This window comes from Lemur catta, chromosome 7 (assembly GCF_020740605.2).
Source record: "Lemur catta isolate mLemCat1 chromosome 7, mLemCat1.pri, whole genome shotgun sequence".
Lineage (NCBI taxonomy): Eukaryota > Metazoa > Chordata > Mammalia > Primates > Lemuridae > Lemur > Lemur catta.
Window position 1 is genome coordinate 62,880,327 of NC_059134.1, and position 21,332 is coordinate 62,901,658.

General features: G+C 40.1%; 2 protein-coding genes across 2 annotated transcripts; one reads left to right on the forward strand and one right to left on the reverse strand.

The window, feature by feature from the left end:
* Positions 1 to 8,527: 8,527 nt before the first annotated feature.
* LOC123642372 (olfactory receptor 2AG1-like) lies at positions 8,528 to 9,501 on the reverse strand. The gene has a single exon (XM_045557403.1). The coding sequence runs from the start codon at positions 9,489 to 9,491 to the stop codon at positions 8,541 to 8,543; it is 951 nt and encodes a 316-aa protein (XP_045413359.1). The 5' UTR covers positions 9,492 to 9,501; the 3' UTR covers positions 8,528 to 8,540.
* An 8,920-nt stretch (positions 9,502 to 18,421) lies between these two features.
* LOC123642373 (olfactory receptor 2AG2) lies at positions 18,422 to 19,433 on the forward strand. The gene has a single exon (XM_045557404.1). It carries the CDS (start codon positions 18,473 to 18,475, stop codon positions 19,421 to 19,423), a length of 951 nt encoding a protein of 316 aa, XP_045413360.1. The 5' UTR covers positions 18,422 to 18,472; the 3' UTR covers positions 19,424 to 19,433.
* The last annotated feature ends 1,899 nt before the right edge of the window (positions 19,434 to 21,332 follow it).

Consider the following 21,332-nt stretch of genomic DNA (forward strand, 5'->3'; position numbering starts at 1 on the left):
AAAATCCAAAGGGATGGCAGTGTTATAATTATAAGACATACGGATGGGGGCCTAACACATTCTATTTCTCAGACAAAAATAAACTTCAACTAGATATCCTTGACCCTTGGGACTATTGCTGGGAAATTGGAGTCACAGGCAAAGTATACTGGAAAATGCACGACTATTACCCTTCAGTGACTATTCACATCAGCTGTGACTATATCCTGGCCCACCAGACACAGGTTCAAATATCTATCGATATTCTGGAGGCAGAACAAACTCTAGCAGGACAACTTTCCTCCCGCCCTAAACATCCCCTTCTTACCTCCTGGCTAAATATTATTCAACATACCCTCGCCTTCCTAAACTCCTCTGAAATAATCTCTAATGTCTCCCACTGTTTCCTCTGCACCTCCCTTCAGCGACCTCTACTGGCCACTGTCCCCCTAAACTTTTCTAACCCCCAGACAACTCCCTCATTGGCTCCCTCATGCTCCACTCCGCTCACTCACGTTCCCCTTTGGGAATCTGAGCCCACAGGCCAACCTTACTCCCACACTGACCCCAACCTACAACTTCATCGATGCTGCCTTAGTAACCATACTGTGGCCACGACCACCTCTTCTGCTCCGGGACAGTTCTTCTGGTGCAATGGAACACTTACCTGCTGCATCAATACATCCACCCTGGGTCCTTGTTTCCCTGTCATGGTGGTCCCTCAATTAACTCTATATGGTGAGTCTGAATTCGAGTGGCTTTTCCCGGGACCCGCTCAAAACGAGCCATCTTCTTCCAGTCATGGTGGGTCTCAACTTGGTCTCCTCCATCACAGCCTCAGGGCCTGCGGGAGGCGCCCTGGGCCACAGTGTCATTTCTGCCCAAGACTTTGCAGATCGCCTATAGCTATCCCTGGAAACCATGTCCGCGTCACTAGCTTCCCTGCAGAGACAATTGACTTCTCTGGCTCAGGTAGCTCTCCAAAACCAGAGGGCCTTGGACCTATTAATGGCTGAAAAAGGAGGAACCCACATTTTTCTCCTCGAGGAATGCTGCTACTACGTCAACGAGTGGGCCTTATAGAGCAAAACATAGACAAACTCGACACCCTCAGCAAAGAACTGCACAACTGCCACTGGCAGAATACATTCCCTCTTGGATGGATACAGTCCCCACTAGCCACCTGGCTGTTACCCTTAATAGGACCCATTGTCATCATTTGCCTAATCTTTCTCTTTGCCCCCTGTCTTTTACAGTTTCTCCAACGCCACCTGCAGGAATTATCCAGAGTGGCAGTAAATCAGATGCTTCTTCATCCCTACTCTCCCCTTCCAGTCACCCCTCCATCAGCCGACTCCGGCCCATAGCCCCCACTATGCCCCTCAAAAGCAGGAAGTAGCCAGAAAGATCACGGTGCCCCATTATCACTAAAAGGCTGGAATGTAAAGCTGGTGGCAGGCACCCCTCCCCTCCCTAGTGGAAAGAGAAGAAGCCCACAAGACCTGCCGAGAACAATGCCTGCAAGACACAGCTAAGTTAAAGGATGACCACACCTGGATGGTTACCCTGATAAGAGTCAACAGTTCCTGGAGTCCACACATACCACCAGCCCCTCCTATTTCTCAATACCCACCCTAAAACTGCAACAAAGAAATTCCTCACTCTTCGTGCTAAAAACTTCCTGCCAAAGAAACCCCCATCCCCCAGCCCTAAAAACATATATAAGCCCACTCAAAACTTCTGGGCAATGCGACTTCCCAGGCTTCTCTCTCTCTCTCTCTCTCTCTCCCTCCCTCTCCCTCCTCTCTCTCTCTCTCTCTCTGCCCATGAACCTTGCCCAGGAGACCCCTAATAAAGCCTCGTTGCTTACTCCTTTCAACTCTGCTCGTCTTTCTTTCTCTGGCGCTGGCCAATCCAAAAAACTTTACAAAAAGGAAGCCTGTTTTGTAAGGACAGCCTTGCTGACATAACAAGAAATTATCTAATCCCATAATTACAAATAATAGTAAAGATCAATCCTATGAGCTCTCTGCTCTCTCTGCCAGCAGGCAACCTGCTGGCACTCTGTTTTCACAGAAGAGCCTAAAGAAAATGTAAATCTTTCTCTTTACATTTGCCAGCTCACAGCCTTTAGCATTTGTTTCTATAGCTTCCCAGGTATTTCTGAGAAGCTCCTGGACAGACAGCAGGGGGGTTATACTCTAGGCCTTTGTTTGCTGCCCAAAGCATATCTCAGGGGCAAAACACATTCCCTGCTATAAGTTTCAGAGATAACTAAGTCTCCAGGAACAGAAGAAACAAGAAAGGCAACAATTTTTTTTGTCCTCATAAAAGAATCAAGCCATTTGGCCTAGCAGCTAGCATCTCCCTTGTCTTTCTTTGGGATGCCACGCCCTCTCCCTGCTCTCTTCCCACCCCACCCCCATGGCTCTCTGTCCTTCTAATTAGATAAAGCAAACATTTTTCCTTTCATATCTTAAACTCTGTGCGAGAAATCTTTCTCCACCCATGCCATGAGAACCCACTAGGCTTTTCCACCCTATCATGTTTATGTTTTATCATGATGCCTGGATTTAAAAATTACCAAGAAACTGAAGTACACTCCTTAACAGCAATCTCCACAAAATTAACTGTTCAGAATCAAATAATTCACAGTTTATTTTGTCTTTCTGTAAAATTTAAGAATTCAGAAATAAAATTTAACTTATGTTCCACAATTAATGTTTCATCATTATATCTTAGAAATGACTGAAACATTTCACAAATACAGTTTTAAGACTATGTTACTGAAAAAGATTTTTGAAACAATGAAAAGTTCACTTATAAACTTTTATGCCATTTACATTCACCTAATTTACTCATTCTGAACAATCATGCTTGAATTGCTCATTATGTTACTGAAAGCTCTGCAATTCTCCATGAGGCTGCATCAGAATAAGAAGGACAGATGTGGGGGGAGGGGATGGGTGTATACGTACATAATGAGTGCGATGCACACTGTCTAGGAGATGGACACGTTAGAAGCTATGACGGGGGGGGGGCGGTGAAGGGGCAGAGGGAATATACGTAACCTAAACTTTTGTACCCCCACAATATGCTGAAATAATAATAATAATAAAAGAATAACAAGGACAAGTGATTTGAGGAAAAGAAAATAGGAGTTTATTAATTTCTTACTATTCAGTTAGATTTATAGTTTTATTATTATTTGTATTTCAGAATATTACAGGGTACATACATTTTGGTTACATAATTTGCTTTTGTATAGTAGGAATAAAAGTTATAAGTGTGCCGTTCAGCTAGTTAGTGTGCATTATACCCATTTGATGTGAATTTATCCATCCTCTCCTCCGCCTCCCACCTACTAGATTTCCCTTAAATTTAACATCCATATATGCACATAAGCATTGATCAAATAGTTCCAATTTAGTATTGAGTACAAGTGGAAATACTGATTTATGGAAATGCCCCCTACGATATTAGAGACAGAAATGATTTCAGTAGTTTTGCAAGGCTTTGCCCTGAAGGACTATGTGAATGTGTTGGTTCGCACATCAAAAGCTGTCTTGCCTCAGGAGAGCCTCTCAGTGGTCAGTAGCAGCTGCATTCCAAGATGATGCTGCAGTCTCAAGCCTGTGGTTCTGGCCTGCTTAGAACGACAAAGCAGGTTTGCATGGAGCCACAGGATGGGGAGCTGATCAAAAAAGACGTGCTGCCTGAGACAGACACATATGGCTAAGGTAATTAGACTAAGGGACAGCTCTTGCTTGACTTCTAAAGAATCTGTCCCAATACACAACAACTAGATAAAATATGAAGAAACTATGTCTCTGTTTTGCTGAAGTGATAGTTTCATCTTAAAACATAGAAGTTTGTCCTAAAAAGATTTTGTAACCATTTGTTCACATAGATAGAGTTAATTAAGGGATGTATAAAAACCTTTTGGGAGACTTTGAACCTAAAAGGAACTACCTGTTATTATGTAAATCTGTTACCTTTGGCAATCAATCACTGTACCTATAAATAATAATGTGAAACTTCAGTCTTAGCTCCACAATTTACGGGGATATTGTGGGGACCCCCAAGCACCTCGTTTTTTCTATATTCATAAATCTATTCTTTATAAACTATATTTTTGCCTATGTGGATTGTTTTATTTTTATTTTCTACTATTTTTTCATCCTTTGCAACGACCCCTGCCTGAGGGACCCTATTCTTTGCTGGGAGATTAGCTAACTCCCCACACGTGGTGTTTGTTTTTCCAAGGTCATGTACTGTGCCACATCACAAACTAACCCATGCCTCACAATTAATGACTCTCTCAAAGCACAAACTAATCCTTGGTATCCCCAAAAGCCAAAGAGATTGTGGAGCTCAAATGCAAAAAATAGCAGAGGTCAGACCTGAGAGGGACATAAGACTCTTGAGGCTCTGGGAGGAAGACAGAAGACCGCCCCCCGCCCCCCACCAAAAGGAAGTTACTGTGCTTTTCCTGTGTTTCTCACTCAAGGGATCTCAAGAGCATCCACAGTCTCCTTCATGTCCCTTAATTAATCACCGGATTTGTCAAAAGACAAAACTACAACAAATTGTGTTTATATATTTATTTATTTTTATTTCAGAATATTATGGGGGGTACAAATGTTTAGACTACATATATTGCCTTTGCACCAACCAAGTCAGAGCTACAAGTGTGCCCATCCCCCAGATGGTGTGCACCTCATCCATTGGGTGTGAATATATCCATTCCCTCCTCACATCTCCCACTTGCTAGACACCTGATGAATGTTACTTCCATATGTGCATATAAGTGTTGATCAGTTTGTATCAATTTGATGATATTTACATGTGGTGCTTGTTTTTCCATTCTTGTGATACGTCACTTAGTAGAATGGGCTCCAGTTCCATCCAGGATAATACAAAAGGTGCTAGTTCACCATTGTTTTTTGTGGCTGAGTAGAACTCCATGGATACACATACCACATTTTGTTAGTCCACTTATGTATTGATGGGCACTTGGGTTGTTTCCCCATCTTTGCAATTGTGAGTTGTGCTGCTATAAACATTAGAATGTAGATGTCTTTATTATAGAATGTCTTTTTTTCCTTTGGGTAGATACCCATTAGGGGGATTGCTGGATCAAATTGTAGTTCTACTTTAGTTCTTTGAGGTATTTCTATGTTACTTTCCATAGAGATTGTTCTAGTTTGCTGTGGAACTAGCTGTGTATAATTGTTTCTATCTCTCTGCATCCATGCCAATATTTGTTTTTTTTGAGACTTTTTGGTAAAAGCCATTCTCACTGGACTTAAGTGATATCTCATTGTGGTTTTGATTTGCATTTCCCTGATGATTAGAGATGTTAAGCATTTTTTAAATATGTTTCTTGGCCATAAGTCTATCTTCTTTATAAAACTTTCTGTTCATGTCCTTTGCCCACTTTTTATGGGGTCGTTTGATTTTTTCTTGCTGATTTTCCTGAGTTCTATATAGATTCTAGTTATTAGCTCTTTGTCGGATGTATAACATGTAAATATTTTCTCCCATTCTGTAGGTTGTATATGTGAAAAATCTACATGCTGAAATTATAAAGCATCGAAGAAAGATATTGAAGACACAAAAATTGAAAAGATATCCTGTGTTCACTGATTGGAAGAATTAATGTCATTTAAATATTCATACTACCCAATGCAATATATAGATTCACTACAATCCTTATCAAGATTCCAGTGACATTTTTTACAGAAATAAAAAAATCCTAACATTTGTATAGAACCACAGAAAACTTTAGATAGCCAAAGCAATCTTGAACAAAAAGGACAAAGCTGGAGTCATCATACTACCTGATTTCAAAATATGCTTACAAATCTATAGTAATCAAAACAACATGGTACTGGCATAAAAACAGACAAATAGACCAATGGAATTTAATATACACAATGAAAACTCTTCAGGCTAAAAAAAGAAGGAAATCCTGTCATTTATAACAACATGGATGAACCTGGGGACATTATATTAAGAGAAATAAACTAGGCATAGCAAAAAATACTACATGATCTCACTTATATGTACAATATAAATAAGTCAAATTCACAGAAATAGAGAGTATCGTGACCTCGTGGTGCAATGGTAGCGCATCTGACTCCAGAAATAGAGAGTATGGTGGTTACTAGATTTGGGGGTCGGAGGGTTTGGAAGATTTTGGTCAAAGGACACAAAATTTCAGTTAGAAGGGACAAATTAATGCAGGAGACCTATTGTACATCATGATGATTATAATTAATAAGACTATATTGTATACTTGAAAATTGCTAAGAAAGTAAATTTTAACTGTTCTCACCACAAAAAAATGATAAATATGTGAGGTAAAGCATATGTTAATTAGCTTAATTTAGCAATTCCATAATGTACACATATATCAAAACATCATTTTGTACCCCATTAATAGATACACTATTTTTCAAAAAAATAAGTAAAATAAACAGATGTTTTTATTTATAAAATAAAACAATAAAATAATATTACATTTTTCAAGGCTTTTTACTATTAATCCATATAATTAACAATCTATGGTAAGCACAATTTACCAGGCTGTGGTCTGAGTGCCTGGTATTTATTATCTTACTTCCACTCAACACCACCATCAAATCAGGCCTGTAATTATCATCACTTTTAACATGAGCAGACTGAGGTACAAAGTGTTTAATGTAGCATTCAAAGATGCACAGATGATTAAAGGGGAGAGAGGGATTCAAAGTCAGACCCTCTGGCCCCCTTGCTCCACACTACTACTCTAAAATATACCCTCATAACAAGGAAAAATATTCACCAAATTTTAAATGACAAAAACCAGGACCTTAATCATCATATATATATAAATTCAGTAAAATACATGAATGTGTAAGAAAAAATGAAGGAAAAACTTTATAGGTGATTGTTGCTTCTTTCTGAATTTCTGAACTTTCTCAGCTTTTATAATAAGCTTGGTTTAACTTTATAGATTTGCTTTAGCTTTTATATTGTAGCTTAGCTTTATAGATTAAACAATTAAAGGTTATTTCTGTAAAGAATAAAAGGAATTTCTGTGTTTTCACAAGGCACCATTCTCAACAATAATGACACCTACATAAATCAAGGTATTTTGGAGCTTCTGCACTCAATGAATTTTAAGTTCCCAGCTTTTGTTATAAATCTTTCCCCACTGATAAATGAAATGATAAAATAAAGCATATTTAGGCTACCTAGAAAGTGAATCATGTATTTTATACTTCCTTTCTTGTGGACACAGACATATACATATGGTAACTTCAAGAATATAAGCTCCTCACAATTGTTTTGATGTCAAAACACATCTGAATATCTGTAAGGCCGCATATTTTAAAAATTCAAACAACTTGCACAAAGTATCTCTGTTATTGTATCTTTACTGCTCACTTTAAGCCTGGGTATTTACAATTCTGTTTTATTCATTTGTTTGTTTTAATTTTAGTTTTAGGCAATGTAAAAAATGCCCCTTTTCATAAAGACTCTGTCAAAGTTTCCAAGTAGAAATGCTAGGCTCCCTTTCTTCGTCCTCTTCCACTATTTTGACATAGATATTTATCATTATTCATGTAATCAGTATGAACTTCTCTTCACATCTCGAATACAAATGCAGTCAGATACCTATTATTCATTTCTGCTATTGCTGAAACAACCATCTACTTAATAAACAGGAAGTCTAATATATCTTCTGGAATTTCTTCTCCCTTCTTATAGTTTAAGAATCTGTTTAGTTTGGTCAGTCCAAAACTACTGCTGTTCCTCACCGCTACGTGATGTTAAAACGGAAAGCTAATTTCCTACCATGTCTACTTCAGAATGTGTCAGGACAATGCCCTACCAAAGAGTGGGTGTTCTGAGCCCTGGGCCGAGGACCAGTACAGGTTCCTTGGGTGTTGGGAACCGGGCCACATAGCAGGAGGTGAGCGGCAGCAAGCCAAGCTTCACCTGTATTTACAGCTGCACTCCATCGCTTGCATCATCACCTGAGCTCCGCCTTTTGTCAGATTAGCTGTGGCCTTAGTTGCAGGAAAACAAGCTCAAGGCTCCCACTGATTCTGCATTATGGTGAATTGTATACTTATTTCATTATATATTACAATATAATAATAATAGAAATAAAGTGCGCAACAAATGTAATGTGCTCGGATCATCCTGAAACCTTCCTCCCACCCAGCACACTCCCCTCTCACCCCCCACAGCCCCATGATCTGTGGAAAAGTTGTCTTCCATGAAACCAGTCCCTGGTGCCAAAAAGGCTGGGGACCGCTGTTCTAAGGCACCCATTTAAGTATTTTTTTCCCCTTCTAATCCCTTTTATAACATGGGTTTCCAAGGTCAGTGTGACATGTGCCAGGTGGGTTCAGCTTAAGATCAATATACACACTAGCTGCACAGGAGAAAATAAAGGAAAATTTTGAAAAGTGTATGTGTCATCTCGGAGTGTAATGTTAAAGAATGGATGAATGTAGAAGTTTGATTTGCAGGAGGAATGGTGAGAGGCAGCTCAAGAGCCCTCCCTAGGGGGTGGATCGTGTTGGTGATATGTGCTTTCTCAGGACCCTTCTCAAGGCCCCCATGACCTCCCTATTTCTCAGGCTGTAGATGAGGGGATTCAGGACTGGAGTGACAATTGTGTAGAACACAGAGACGATGTTGTCCTGTTTGGGGCTGTGGAAGGAACTGGGCAGGACATACATGAATGTGGCCGCTCCATAGAACATCCCCACCACAGTTAGGTGGGAAGAGCAGGTGATAAGGGCTTTCTTCCTCCCCTCATTGGAGGGCATATGGAGCACAGTGAACAGGATTAGCATGTAGGAGGCCAGTAGAGCAGCAAGAGGGGGGATCAGGAAGGTCACACCCATCACATATACCATGAGCTCATATCTAAAGGTATCTGCACAGGCCAACCTCAACAAAGGCAGGATCTCACAGAGCAGGTGCCTGATCTTCTGGGCTTTGCAGAAGGGATAGTGCATAGTATATATGGTATATCCTAGAGCACTCAGGGATGCCAGGATCCAAGATGTGGCCACCATGAGCCAGCAGACCCTTGGCCTCATGAGGAACATGTAGTTCAGAGGATGACAAATGGCCACATATCTGTCATAGGCCATGAAGGCCAGTAGGAGGTCCTCTGCACCACCCAGTGTCAGTGCCAGGAACATCTGAAGGGCACAGCCTTCAAAGCTGATGATGTTTTTTCCACACAGAAAATCAATGAGAGTCTTGGGAGTGACAACAGATGTGAAGAGGAGGTCCATGAGAGAGAGCTGCCCAAGCAGGAGGTACATGGGCACATGGAGCCGGGTGTCCATTGTGATGACCAGGAGCAGCAGGCCATTGCTGGTCAGGGCCAACGTGTACAGGACTGCAAGTGTAGCACAGAGCAGTTCAGGAGAACCGCTGTCATTCAGAATCCCCACCAAGATGAAGCCCCTTCCCAAGGTGGAGTTCCAGAGCTCCATTCTGTGTGGTTTCTTTAGTTGCCTAGAACCAGGGGATTCTTAGTGAATTTTTGCTAAGATGAACCCTAGTTTTGTAACATCAGAAGCCCTTTTCAATACCCAACATGAATCCAATGAGGTGACACTTTTTCCACTGGTAACAGACTTTGCTTCTTGGTTTCTAAATTTATGCCTCTTTTCATTGTATCTTGATAAAAGATGCATCTAAATAGAGAACAGACATTGCAGTAATAGCTAAACATTAAGAAATCTCTACAGGAAACTATTATTCAAGACATTAAACCTGAACATGTATCTTTCCAGAAAGATTAATTTGTCTCTCTCTTAAGACTAACAAAATAGTCTTCCAACATATTCTTGATTATCCTTGTACCTATGCGTTAGTATAATGTTTGAGTAATGACTTAAATATCCAGTTAGTTTTCTGCATAAACCTGTTTTGATATGAAATTCCAAACAGGTATAGAGACTACATTTCCATAAATATCTACCAAGAACAGTACTCAGAATTTTTTTGAACTTGTCTTTTTGTTGTCAATAGGTAAAAAGGTAGATTTTAGACTTGAAATGCTTTTGTTTTGTTGAATAAAAAGATGAATGTACAGGGGAATAAAGGGAAGAAAATAATTATCTGGGCACATTCCCCCAGATTTCTGCACTAGGAGCGCAGAATGGGATTTCAAAGAGGAGAAAAATCAGGGCTTGGCTAAGTTGATGTAACCAGGACTCAGGAATCCTACCTACCTTCCTCATCCCTCAGACTCAAGCCTCTCCTCTAAGGAGAAAGGCCAGAGAATATACACTGGACCTACAGAGAAAGCACCTCTTTTTGGAAAACTGCTGGTGGTGTGTAGAGACGTCAAACCAACAGAAGTCAGCAGAGGCTAAGACTAACAGTGAGGCATTGTTGTAATTCGTGAATGGTCAGAGTCTGTTAACAAGATGGAGCTAAAATTTTGGAAGCTCCTTTTTTTTCAAATGAATTTTTACCCAGTGTCATTGCTCACTTTATTTACAATTTTTTATTCACTTCAATTGGCTTTTTCTGTAGCACTGGACTTAGTGTCAAGCAGGCATGTAGGGGAGAGGCACTTCAACTGATTTTAAATAGTTCCCTTTTGAGGTACTATTCATTTGGGTGCCCAAATCAGACTGCTGCAGGCCAGGAAAATGTAGGTGTACCAAATGTAAGTATTTTTACCAAAAGGCCAGCATCAGGAATTCTAGGAACTCAGGTCTGGCCAGTGAGCGGTACAGAATGATTACGGGTGTCCCCACATGTACAAGGTGGCTAGCGTATAGATAGGTGTGAGTGAGCTAAAAGCCCAAGGAACTAGAGAATCTGAGAAGCAGAACAGTGTAAGGTCTTGACCCCATTTCTCGGGACTTCTGGATCCCACACATTATCTTGAAACAGAGACAGAGCCCGTACCTCAGATGGGGAGGGGCATGGCTGCCAAACCACACCAACTGCCTTGGAATTCATTTGAGGGATGAAGATGTTCAAGAAGCTAAAGAAAGAGGAACTAGGTGGTTCTTCTGGTGGGGTTGGATATAGGTATGTGTATGGCGGTACCTGGGATCAGAGGTCAAAACTCCTCCAGTCACTGGAGTTTCAAGTCCTCTCTGGGGATAGAGATGGATGCAGACAGGCAGCTGAGAACCTAGGGCGGAATCCTGGGAAAGCAAGTAGCTGGATCTCCCCAAACTTCTCTCATCCACTGTCCTTGTGAGAAAGGCTCACAGCCTTGGAGTGATTTTGGATCAGTTCTTGAGTCTAAGTCCTCATATGTTTTCATCTATTTCTCTCCTGCTAGGGTCCATGATAAAAGATGAGCACAGCAGGAATTTGCAGAGAGAGGTATGGGAGGAGTTTTTCAAAGGAGACCCACCAGTTTCCTGCCTCACTGTCCCTGGTGAAACAGTGAGCCAGGGCCCTGTCCTGGGGGAGGCTTTGCGGTCTCATCCTCCCAGCTGACATGACCTCCCTTGAAAGTGTAGCTCCTGGAAATGTGATTTTAATGAATCCCCTGGGTGTGTCTCCTGGATTGACCTTTCTGCAAACTTTATCCACCAAATGAGCTTGGAAGCCTGAAGATTTGTTCTGCCCCATATGGACCTGTTGAGGCTATTTCTGGCCAAATAGTGTCAGTGACTGACCCAGAAGCAAGGGGCTCCCGTCCAGCCCTCTGTCGAAATTATAAAGTATATCTCATGGGTTCTGAAATGCTGCCTGGGCTATTCCCAGCTAGAGGGAGTTACCTATACGGTGCTTCTGTTAATATCAGATCTTCCTTCATTGACATTTAATTAGCATCCTGCCCTGATTTATTGGACCTTTCTGTGCTTTATCAGTTCTTTGTTTCTCCTTTTCTACTCCCTCTCATGCATGCGCATGTGCCTATGTATTCTGTGACCAGTGGGTTCAGCTGCTCAGAGCTCTGGGGTGGTGACACAGCACCTGCCTCCTCCCATCACTGATTTAATTCAGACCTTTCTGGTCTCTCATCCAATTCTTTGCCATATCTTCTTCATCCATCAATCTCTCTGTAATCACTCATTTTACCCGTAAAAGCTGAAAATTGCTACTGGCATTATATCTTTTGTTTTTCAAATGTAAGAAAATTAAAAATAGGCCAGGCGCAGTGGCTCACACCTGTAATCCTAGCTTTCTGGGAGGCAGAGGCAGGTGGATCGCTCAAGGTCAGGAGTTTGAGACCAGCCTGAGCAAGAGTGAGACCCCATCTCAACTAAAAATAGAAAGAAATGATCTGGCCAACTAAAAATATATATAGAAAAAATTAGCCGGGCATGGTGGCGCATGCCTGTAGTCCCAGCTACTCGGGAGGCTGAGGCAGGAGGATTGCTTGAGCCCAGGAGTTTGAGGTTGCTGTGAGCTAGGCTGATGCCATGGCACTCTAGCCCAGGCAACAGAGTGAGACTCTGTCTCAAAAAAAAAAAAAAGAAAAAAAAATAAAAGAAAATTAAAAATAACATTTTCTGATTATAAAAAAAAATACCTGAGGAAATTATTGCAGAAGTAGAAAAGAATAATATAAAATGTTTTTTATTTGCCTCCTTATAAAAGGAATGTACTGAAAAGAAGGTTTTGCATATGTAAAATGTAAGAGCAGCACTGTTCACAGTAGAACAAAATTTGGAAGCAGCGTTTATGCCCACCATTTATCTATGGAATAGATAAATATTTACACAAAGAATTACTATACAGGGATCAAAACAAAAGGACCAGGATGACACACAACAAAAGGAATAACTCAACAAACTAATATTAAGGGGAAAAAGAGAGTCCCAAGGATTATATACATCATAGTACTCCTTTTAGAGAGTTAAGAACTTAAATGAAAATAAACTTTTTATAAATACATGTACATTTAATGAAACTATATAAAAATGAAGAAAGAATGATGGACACAGGATTTGGGATATTACAATGAAAAGAGACAGGGAGATGGATTGCTGATGACTTTGTCGGGAGATGAGGATATTGTCAAGGTCCTACTTGTATTTTGGGTAGTGAGTTTATGGTAATAATTTAGTCCCTACATACCTGACTTTCAACTTTTCTTTATATTTTGTAGGTGAAATAAAGATGACAGATGATTAAGTTTCTCAGATGTATACTTTCTTTCACTTCTTTATTGTCTTATTTAGGAACTAGTTTTACTCCTTGAGCTTTTATATCAGAAGAATAAATGCTCCTTTTCCACTTTAGGTTGACTTCTGCAAATACTACTGAAATCCTTTCTCATCTTCACTACCTGCTCTCTCTCTTTACTCCTTTATTTACACATTCTTCTTGTATCTTAAGCCCTCTCTCAAGCCTCTAATTAGCTTCCAACTATGATCAAGACTTCTCTGTTCAAAAAAATAATCTCTTGGTTTTCCATATGTATAGCTTGAAAATGTTTTCTCCCACTCTGTACGTTGTCTGTTTACTCTGTTATTTCTTTTGCTGTGCAGAATCTTTTTCAGTTTAATTAAGTTTCATGTATTTATTTTTATTTTCGTTTTATTTGCTTTTGGGGCCTTAGTCATAAATTCTTTACTTAGGCCAATGTTGAGGTTAGTTTTTCCTCTTTTCTTCTAGAATTTTTAATACATTTAAGTCTTTTACTACCTTGAGTTAATTTTTGTATATGGTGAGAGATAAGGATCAAGTTTCATTCTTCTGCATGAGGCTACTCAATTTTTCCAGCAGCATTTATTGCATAGGGAGTCTTTCCCCAGTGTATGCTTTTCTCTGCTTTGTCAAAGATCAATTGATTGTAGGCAGGTGTCTTTATTTCTGGGCTCTCTATTCTGTTCCATTGGTCTATATCTCTACTCTTATAACAATACCATGCTATTTTGGTTACTATAACCTTGTAGTATTAATATACTTTGAAGTCAGTTAATATTGATCATATGGTTTTTGTTTTTAATTCTGTTTATGTGGTGAATCACATTTAATTTTAAAATTAATCCATAAATTATTTAGGTATATGATATACGTCCTTAAGTTATTGTCTTTTCAACTAGGTGATTTTCCTGTTAGCATTTTTAATAATCATTTAAAAAATTTATTTTTATTTTTACAATTTCTTGACCATAGACTGACTTTTAATATAGAGTTTTTCTGGGCTAGCTCGCTAGTTGCCATGGTCTATCAAGACTCCCCTTTTTCATTTTTTATTGCTAACCTTTTCTTAAATTTTGTCATGTATTTATTCTTTCTGATGAACTTTTAAGTCATCTACCAGTTGTCAAAAAATCCCATTGTTATATTCACTGTGGTTATATTTAACTCATAAATTAATTTGGAAATTTTGGCTTTTTGCAATATTCAGTCTTCTGTATCAGGAACATGGTCTCTTACTACATGATGCTAATACAATCACTGTCTTATTCTCTGAAAATACTACTTTAGACCTTTACTCTCAGTTTATGGATGTTTATCATGCATCACTGAGAAACTAGAAGGGATTTTGTCATCTTCCACTACCAATTTACCAAACATCTTCAAAGAGCTTTTGGTCTTTTGAAAGTGTCTATCACAGGCCAAACCTTCCACTAATGCTCTTCATACATAGTTCTCTTAATACTCAAATGAAATGATCTTGTAATTACCTGATTCTCCTCTACATCTCTTTCTCTACCCCCTCTTTCTCTCCTAGAACATTACTACAGATTACACACATGCTCTAGTATCTCCCATCTTAGGGAATCCTTCCCTTGAAATCACATTCCCCTGTACATGAGTGTTTATAATGGCTTTTTCAGTAATCAACAAAATGGGAAGCAACACAAATGTCCTGCAACTGGTGAATAGATAAACAAACTATGATAGATCCATACAGTTGGATGCTATTCAGCAATAAATGGGAACGGACTACTAATAGACACAAGAAAATGGATGAATCTCAAACATATCAGGCTAAGCGAAAAAGCTGGACTCAAAACGTATGATGCCATTTATGTGACATTCTGGAAAAGGCAAAATATAATAATAGTGACGGTAAACAGATCAGACTGTTGGCAGGAGTTTTGGTGTGGGGAGGGGATGATTACAAACGGTACCAGAGAACTGTTGAGGGTTGCTGAAATTTCTATATCTTGATTCTGTTGGTGGTTACATGACTATATACGTTTATCAAAACTTGCAGAACCGTATACCAAAAAAGGTGTTTCTTACTGTATGTAAATTGTACTTTAATAGAATATGAAAACAAAAAAAGGAAATGATATTTTTAAAATATGAATATGAGGCTTTTAATATTCTACTTCTACATCCTTTTTTAAGTAACCTACAGGAAAATCCCACTTCCATGTTGTCATTTTTGTGAAGAATTTTAGTTTTACTCTTAAAAATATAAATGTATTCATTATTTTTCAAGAATTAAGCTTACCAATTCATTTATAGACTCAATTTATGAGCTCACTATTGACTCCTGTATTGTATATATTCCCTTGGAGTCACTTTCCTTCTTGCTGAAATTATTTTATTGGGAGCCTTTGAGGGTAAATTCTTTTCCTTTTTGTTTTTGATTTGTCCTCATTTGTTAATGACGGTTCAGCTGTGCATAGACTTCCAGGTTTGCAGTTATATTCCCTCAGCACTTATGAAGCTATCTCTCCCTTGCCCCATTACTGCCATTGAGAGTCTACTGTCATCTAATTGTCTTTACTTAGTGGGGAACCTGTCTTTTATCTCTGGGGGCATTAATATTGACATTACATAATTTCTGTACTGTGTTGTGGTACCTCAGTATTGCTTTGTGTGTGGATTTCTTTTTATTTTCCTGCATAATACTTAAAAAATTGTCCACTCTCTCTTCAAGCATCATTGGTGGCAGACAACAGTAACAAGACACGTGAACGCATGAAAGCTGCATTGGCTTGCAAAAAGTCAGTGAAGAAAAGATCTCACATTTACAGACTCTCACATTTATAGACTTCCTATTGAATAAGAAACAATACAGGCTAAAACACCATAAAGAAGGAAGCAGCAGCCCACAGAAGCCAGGAAACCCACCTTATGCTCTGGGGCAGAAGGCTAGCACACAAGAAGCCCTTGCTTCCTGGTCTATTCAGTTAATTTAGAAATGGGCATCAGTGCTTCCCTTGTGGTGAATAAAAACATAAGGCCTCACAGCTCATTTAGCAAGAAAGGAGTATGAGGATACCAGGCCAGGAAACACACCCAAGAGGATTCATTACCATCCTGATCCTGGCTCAGCATTTCCAGGGAAGGCCATTTCAGCTGAGAGGACAAGTCCCTCTGAAGATAAGGGTAGAATAGAGTAGAGGGAAGAAACCATGGAATGAGAAAACAGGGAAGCCTCCCCCAGGACAAGGCCCTGGCCCACTGTTGGCCCCTGGGACAGTGAGTGGCTGCATCTCCTTTGGGCAGCTCTTTAATATCTTCCTCCAGAATTCTGCAGCTTTCATCTTTGCTCCCAGACCCTAGCAGGAACAAACAAAAGTCTGAGTATCTGGACCCAAGAACTCAGTCTGACAACTGCTCCAGGGCTAGAGGAGCTCCCTCCCTTGGAATCTGCAGGGAAGTCATCTTCTCTCCCCATAGGAAGCTGCTCACATCCTGTATTAGCTGTCTGTCTGTATCCACTGCCATCTCCAGAGAAGACTGGCAGATAAGTGGAAGGAACAGAGGGGTCTTGTCAGCCGACCTCGTTTGGACTCCTCAGACATTTAACCCAGTTTAGCAAAAATTAAACCAAGTGAATACTCCTGAATAAAGCTACATCCTCCATCTCCACTTCTACTGGAAAACACTGGACCTTGAAACAACCCCCAGGGAAGTCTGGGTGCTGGGCAGCTAGGCTTCTCACCACCTGAGGTAAGGACTTTGTCTCTCTTTCAGGGAAATGTGTAGCCTCTAGGCATATTGAGTAGGAAAAATAGAGTCCAAAGCAGATCCTAAGAACTTAAACTACTCTCCCTGACCGACTGCTTAGTGCTTTGGGTTCCATGGCACATCTCAATCCCTTTATTGTTGATTTTCTGAACATGCAGAGAGAACCAATTAGGACTGATAAAGACTCCATGCTACAGCCCAGGTCTGGGTATCTGCTACCTGGTGGAAATCTTGGCACCTATCTTAAGATCCTGTGGGATGTGCTGGCCTCTGGTAATGCATTTTTGCACCCATCAGATGATGAACATCCTCAAAGGACTATCTAATAACTGATGATATGACTGATGCATGCTCTCATACTTGTTAACCATACGGTATTAATGGACCCATAAGAAGGCAATGAAATGTTTAAATATATATGCCGTTATATGGAGAAATGATTTACAAAAGGATGTTTCACTTCCAAATCTTTAACTGCACATTTAGATTTGGCTTTATCTGGCCCATTGCATCATGCACACACCGACTTCTGCCAATCTTGGGCCTCTGTCTCTGTCGGCTTCTCTATGGGATTGGGTACCACATGCTAACACCAGCTTTTCAGAAAGGGAATTCTTCCTCCCTATCTCTGTGGCCCTTCCATCCAGTGTAGATGCATAGATGCTCTGACCTTGCAGAAGAGAGAGTGGACATCTGGGTCAAAGGCAGGGGAGGGGATAATGTTATTGAGCCCAATTACAACATACAACAGATGCTCTTTTATCGTCTTTCACTCTTTTCCCCAAATACGAACACTCTGTTATTCCTGGGAAGGACCTCATCTATTATATTTCTGAGTCCTCCCAGGCTCACATTATGTCATAATCTGTTTTTACAAAACACACATATGTTTGCATTGATCCTAAAGATTTAGTTCTAAATGCAACACCTTTTCAAATAAACACAACATTCCCTAGTCTCTGACAGGCCAGAATCCCCTCTCTCTCAAACTCCTGGAGAATGTGAGAGAGATAACTAAGGTGCACAAGTTTTAGTCTTTCAATGAGGCTTGTGTCTACAGCCATGAGTGCTGCAAACAAATGTGGATATAAGTTCTATGGAAAAAGAAATGGAAATGATTTATTGAAATCCAGTCTGTGTACCTGTTTGGAATTTCTTATCAAAACAGGTTTATGCAGAAAACTAACTGGATATTTAAGTCATTACTCAAACATTATACTAACGCATAGGTACAAGGATAATCAAGAGCATGTGGAGCAATATTTCTTTAATCTTAAGAGAGAGACAATTTAATCTTTCTGGATAGACACATGTTCAGGTTTAATGTCTTGAATAATAGTTTCATGTAGAGATTTCTTAATGTTTAGCTATTACTGCAATGTCTGTTCTCTATTTAGATGCATTTTTAATCAAGATAGAATTTAAAGAGTCATAAATTTAGATTAAAAATCAAGAGGCAAAATATGTTACCAGTGGAAAAAGTGTCACTTCATTGGATCCAAGTTGTGTATCCTAAGGGGCTTCTGATGTTACAAAACTAGGGTTCATCTTAGCAAAATTTACTAAGAATCCCTCTGGTTCTAGGCAACTAAAGAAACCACACAGAATGGAGCTCTGGAACTCCACCTTGGGAAGGGGCTTCATCTTGGTGGGGATTCTGAATGACAGCGGTTCTCCTGAACTGCTCTGTGCTGCACTTGCAGTCCTGTACACGTTGGCCCTGACCAGCAATGGCCTGCTGCTCCTGGTCATCACAATGGACACCCGGCTCCATGTGCCCATGTACCTCCTGCTTGGGCAGCTCTCTCTCATGGACCTCCTCTTCACATCTGTTGTCACTCCCAAGACTCTCACTGATTTTCTGTGCAGAGAAAACATCATCAGCTTTGAAGGCTGTGCCCTTCAGATGTTCCTGGCACTGACACTGGGTGGTGCAGAGGACCTCCTACTGGCCTTCATGGCCTATGACAGATATGTGGCCATTTGTCATCCTCTGAACTACATGTTCCTCATGAGGCCAAGGGTCTGCTGGCTCATGGTGGCCACATCTTGGATCCTGGCATCTCTGAGTGCTCTAGGACATACCATGTACACCATGCACTTCCCTTTCTGCATGTCCTGGGAAATCAGGCACCTGCTGTGTGAGATCCCATCCGTGCTGAAGTTGGCCTGTGCTGATACCTCCAGATATGAGCTCATGGTGTATGTGACAGGTGTGACTTTCCTCTTGCTCCCCCTTTCTGCCATTGTTTCCTCCTACACACTAATCCTAGTCACTGTGCTCCATATGCCCTCCAATGAGGGGAGGAAGAAAGCCCTTATCACCTGCTCTTCCCACCTAACTGTGGTGGGGATGTTCTATGGAGCAGCCACATTCATGTATGTCCTGCCCAGTTCCTTCCACAGCCCCAAACAAGACAACATCATCTCTGTTTTCTACACAATTGTCACTCCAGCCCTGAATCCCCTCATCTACAGCCTGAGGAATAAGGAGGTCATGGGGGCCTTGAGAAGAGTCCTGGGAAAGCACATATCACCAACACGATCCACCCTCTAGGGAGGACTCATGGTTTCCAAAATTCATTCTCCTCAAAGCCAGAATATTTCTGCTATGAATCAAATACATAGTGCAAAACAAATATGATGCAGAGTGTGTCTTTTAATACAAAAGTGAAGGAATAAAACTGGCCTTGTCAAATGCTCCTTAAATCTTCTCTTCAGGAAATAATTTATAGGATATGATTTACACTATTTAAAATTACTCTTCACTCTACTTAAAATTTACTCTCTAATTTCCCAAGTAGCTACTTAGTTAAACGGGTCTAGAGGTTATCAGCAACTTGAGACAGCTGGGGAGCTGATATTGGACCAACATAAGAGACAGAGAAATGAAAGTTTCAAGTGGGTGGCCCGAGAAGACCCAGATGTCAAAGGGGGAGATGTCTTGCGATTTGCACAAATTTTAGACCAATTGACCTTATCAAAAATCTTATAATGTCTTATCTAATGCCCCAACTGGTAGTAATTTGTATGTATTTCCATTATACTCACTCTTTTTCCTCCTCCCAAACATCAGCAATATGGAGACTCTAACAGATATCTTTGCTCGCTTGTTTTTATTTTTGTTTGTTGGTTTTTGACATGGAAATATTTTATAGTGCCTAAAATCCAATTATTAATGAAATGAATAAAATAGAAGGTGAAGGCATTCCATAAGCAAGATCCATGATAAACAGCTATGCTTATTTCTTGCTAATAACAAGGAAACAAGCAAAACAAAACAGTGGTTTTCCATTACCCAAGGCTTTCTTGAAACATCCCAACAATTGCAAAAGGTTCATATCCTTTGTCAATGTGTATACGTGAGTCAGTGTGTCCGTGTGTTTGTTCTGAAGAAGGCGAGGACACCATAACACATTTTCCTACTAGCTTAATTACACTGTACTATCAGTTTAAATCTGAGAATATTTAGAATAAAAGATGTGAACGTATGCTTGAGTTTTTGAAACTTAAATATAATATGAAATAATATGGTTGGTTGACATTATTTTGGGTGATATTGCAGTTTGTAAAAATTGGCTAACTCTTTCTTTTTCTTTTTTTTTTTAAATAATATACAATAGGGTTTCATATATACCCCTGAGAGAAGTTCCCTTTTAAAATTAACGAAATTCAGGCCGGGCGCAGTGGCTCACGCCTGTAATCCTAGCACTCTGGGAGGCCGAGGCGGGTGGATTGCTCGAGGTCAGGAGTTCCAGACCAGCCTCAGCAAGAGCGAGACCCCGTCTCTACTAAAAATAGAAACAAATTATCTGGCCAACTAAAATATATATATAGAAAAAATTAGCCGGGCATGGTGGCGCATGCCTGTAGTCCCAGCTACTCGGGAGGCTGAGGCAGTAGGATCGCTTAAGCCCAGGAGTTTGAGGTTGCTGTGAGCAAGGCTGACGCCACGGCACTCACTCTAGCCTGGGCAACACAGCGAGACTCTGTCTCAAAAAAAAAAAAAAAAAAATTAACGAAATTCAGAACACTAGAAATTGGCAAAAACCACCTAAAATCTCCTTATCCAGAGATCATTCTTACATGTATTTAGATGAATTTCCTTTCATTTGAATACAGGCATGCATTTTACTGAGTTGATCTGTGCATGTAAAACAAGAGATTTTTTTTCCCGTATTAGCATATAATGATGTTTTTCTCCTGTGTTATATAGTGGCAATATAGAGCACTGCATTGAGTCTGGGGTCAGTTATCAGAGTACAGAGGTTAGAATTCAATACACACCACTTATTTATATAACTTTGACATGTTACATAATCTGTTGTAACTAAGTCGTCAGGTCTGCAAAGTGTTAATGGACATTAGCAATAAGACCTACTTCATAGTATTGTGGAGATTAAATAAATTAGCAAATACAAATATAAGACATGTAGGGCAGCGTCTGGTATATAATGAGAATTTAA

Bases quoted from the DNA above. Each gene is read 5' to 3' on its own strand.
- LOC123642373 (XM_045557404.1), top strand. From the start codon at position 18,473: ATGGAGCTCTGGAACTCCACCTTGGGAAGGGGCTTCATCTTGGTGGGG.
- LOC123642372 (XM_045557403.1), bottom strand. From the start codon at position 9,491: ATGGAGCTCTGGAACTCCACCTTGGGAAGGGGCTTCATCTTGGTGGGG.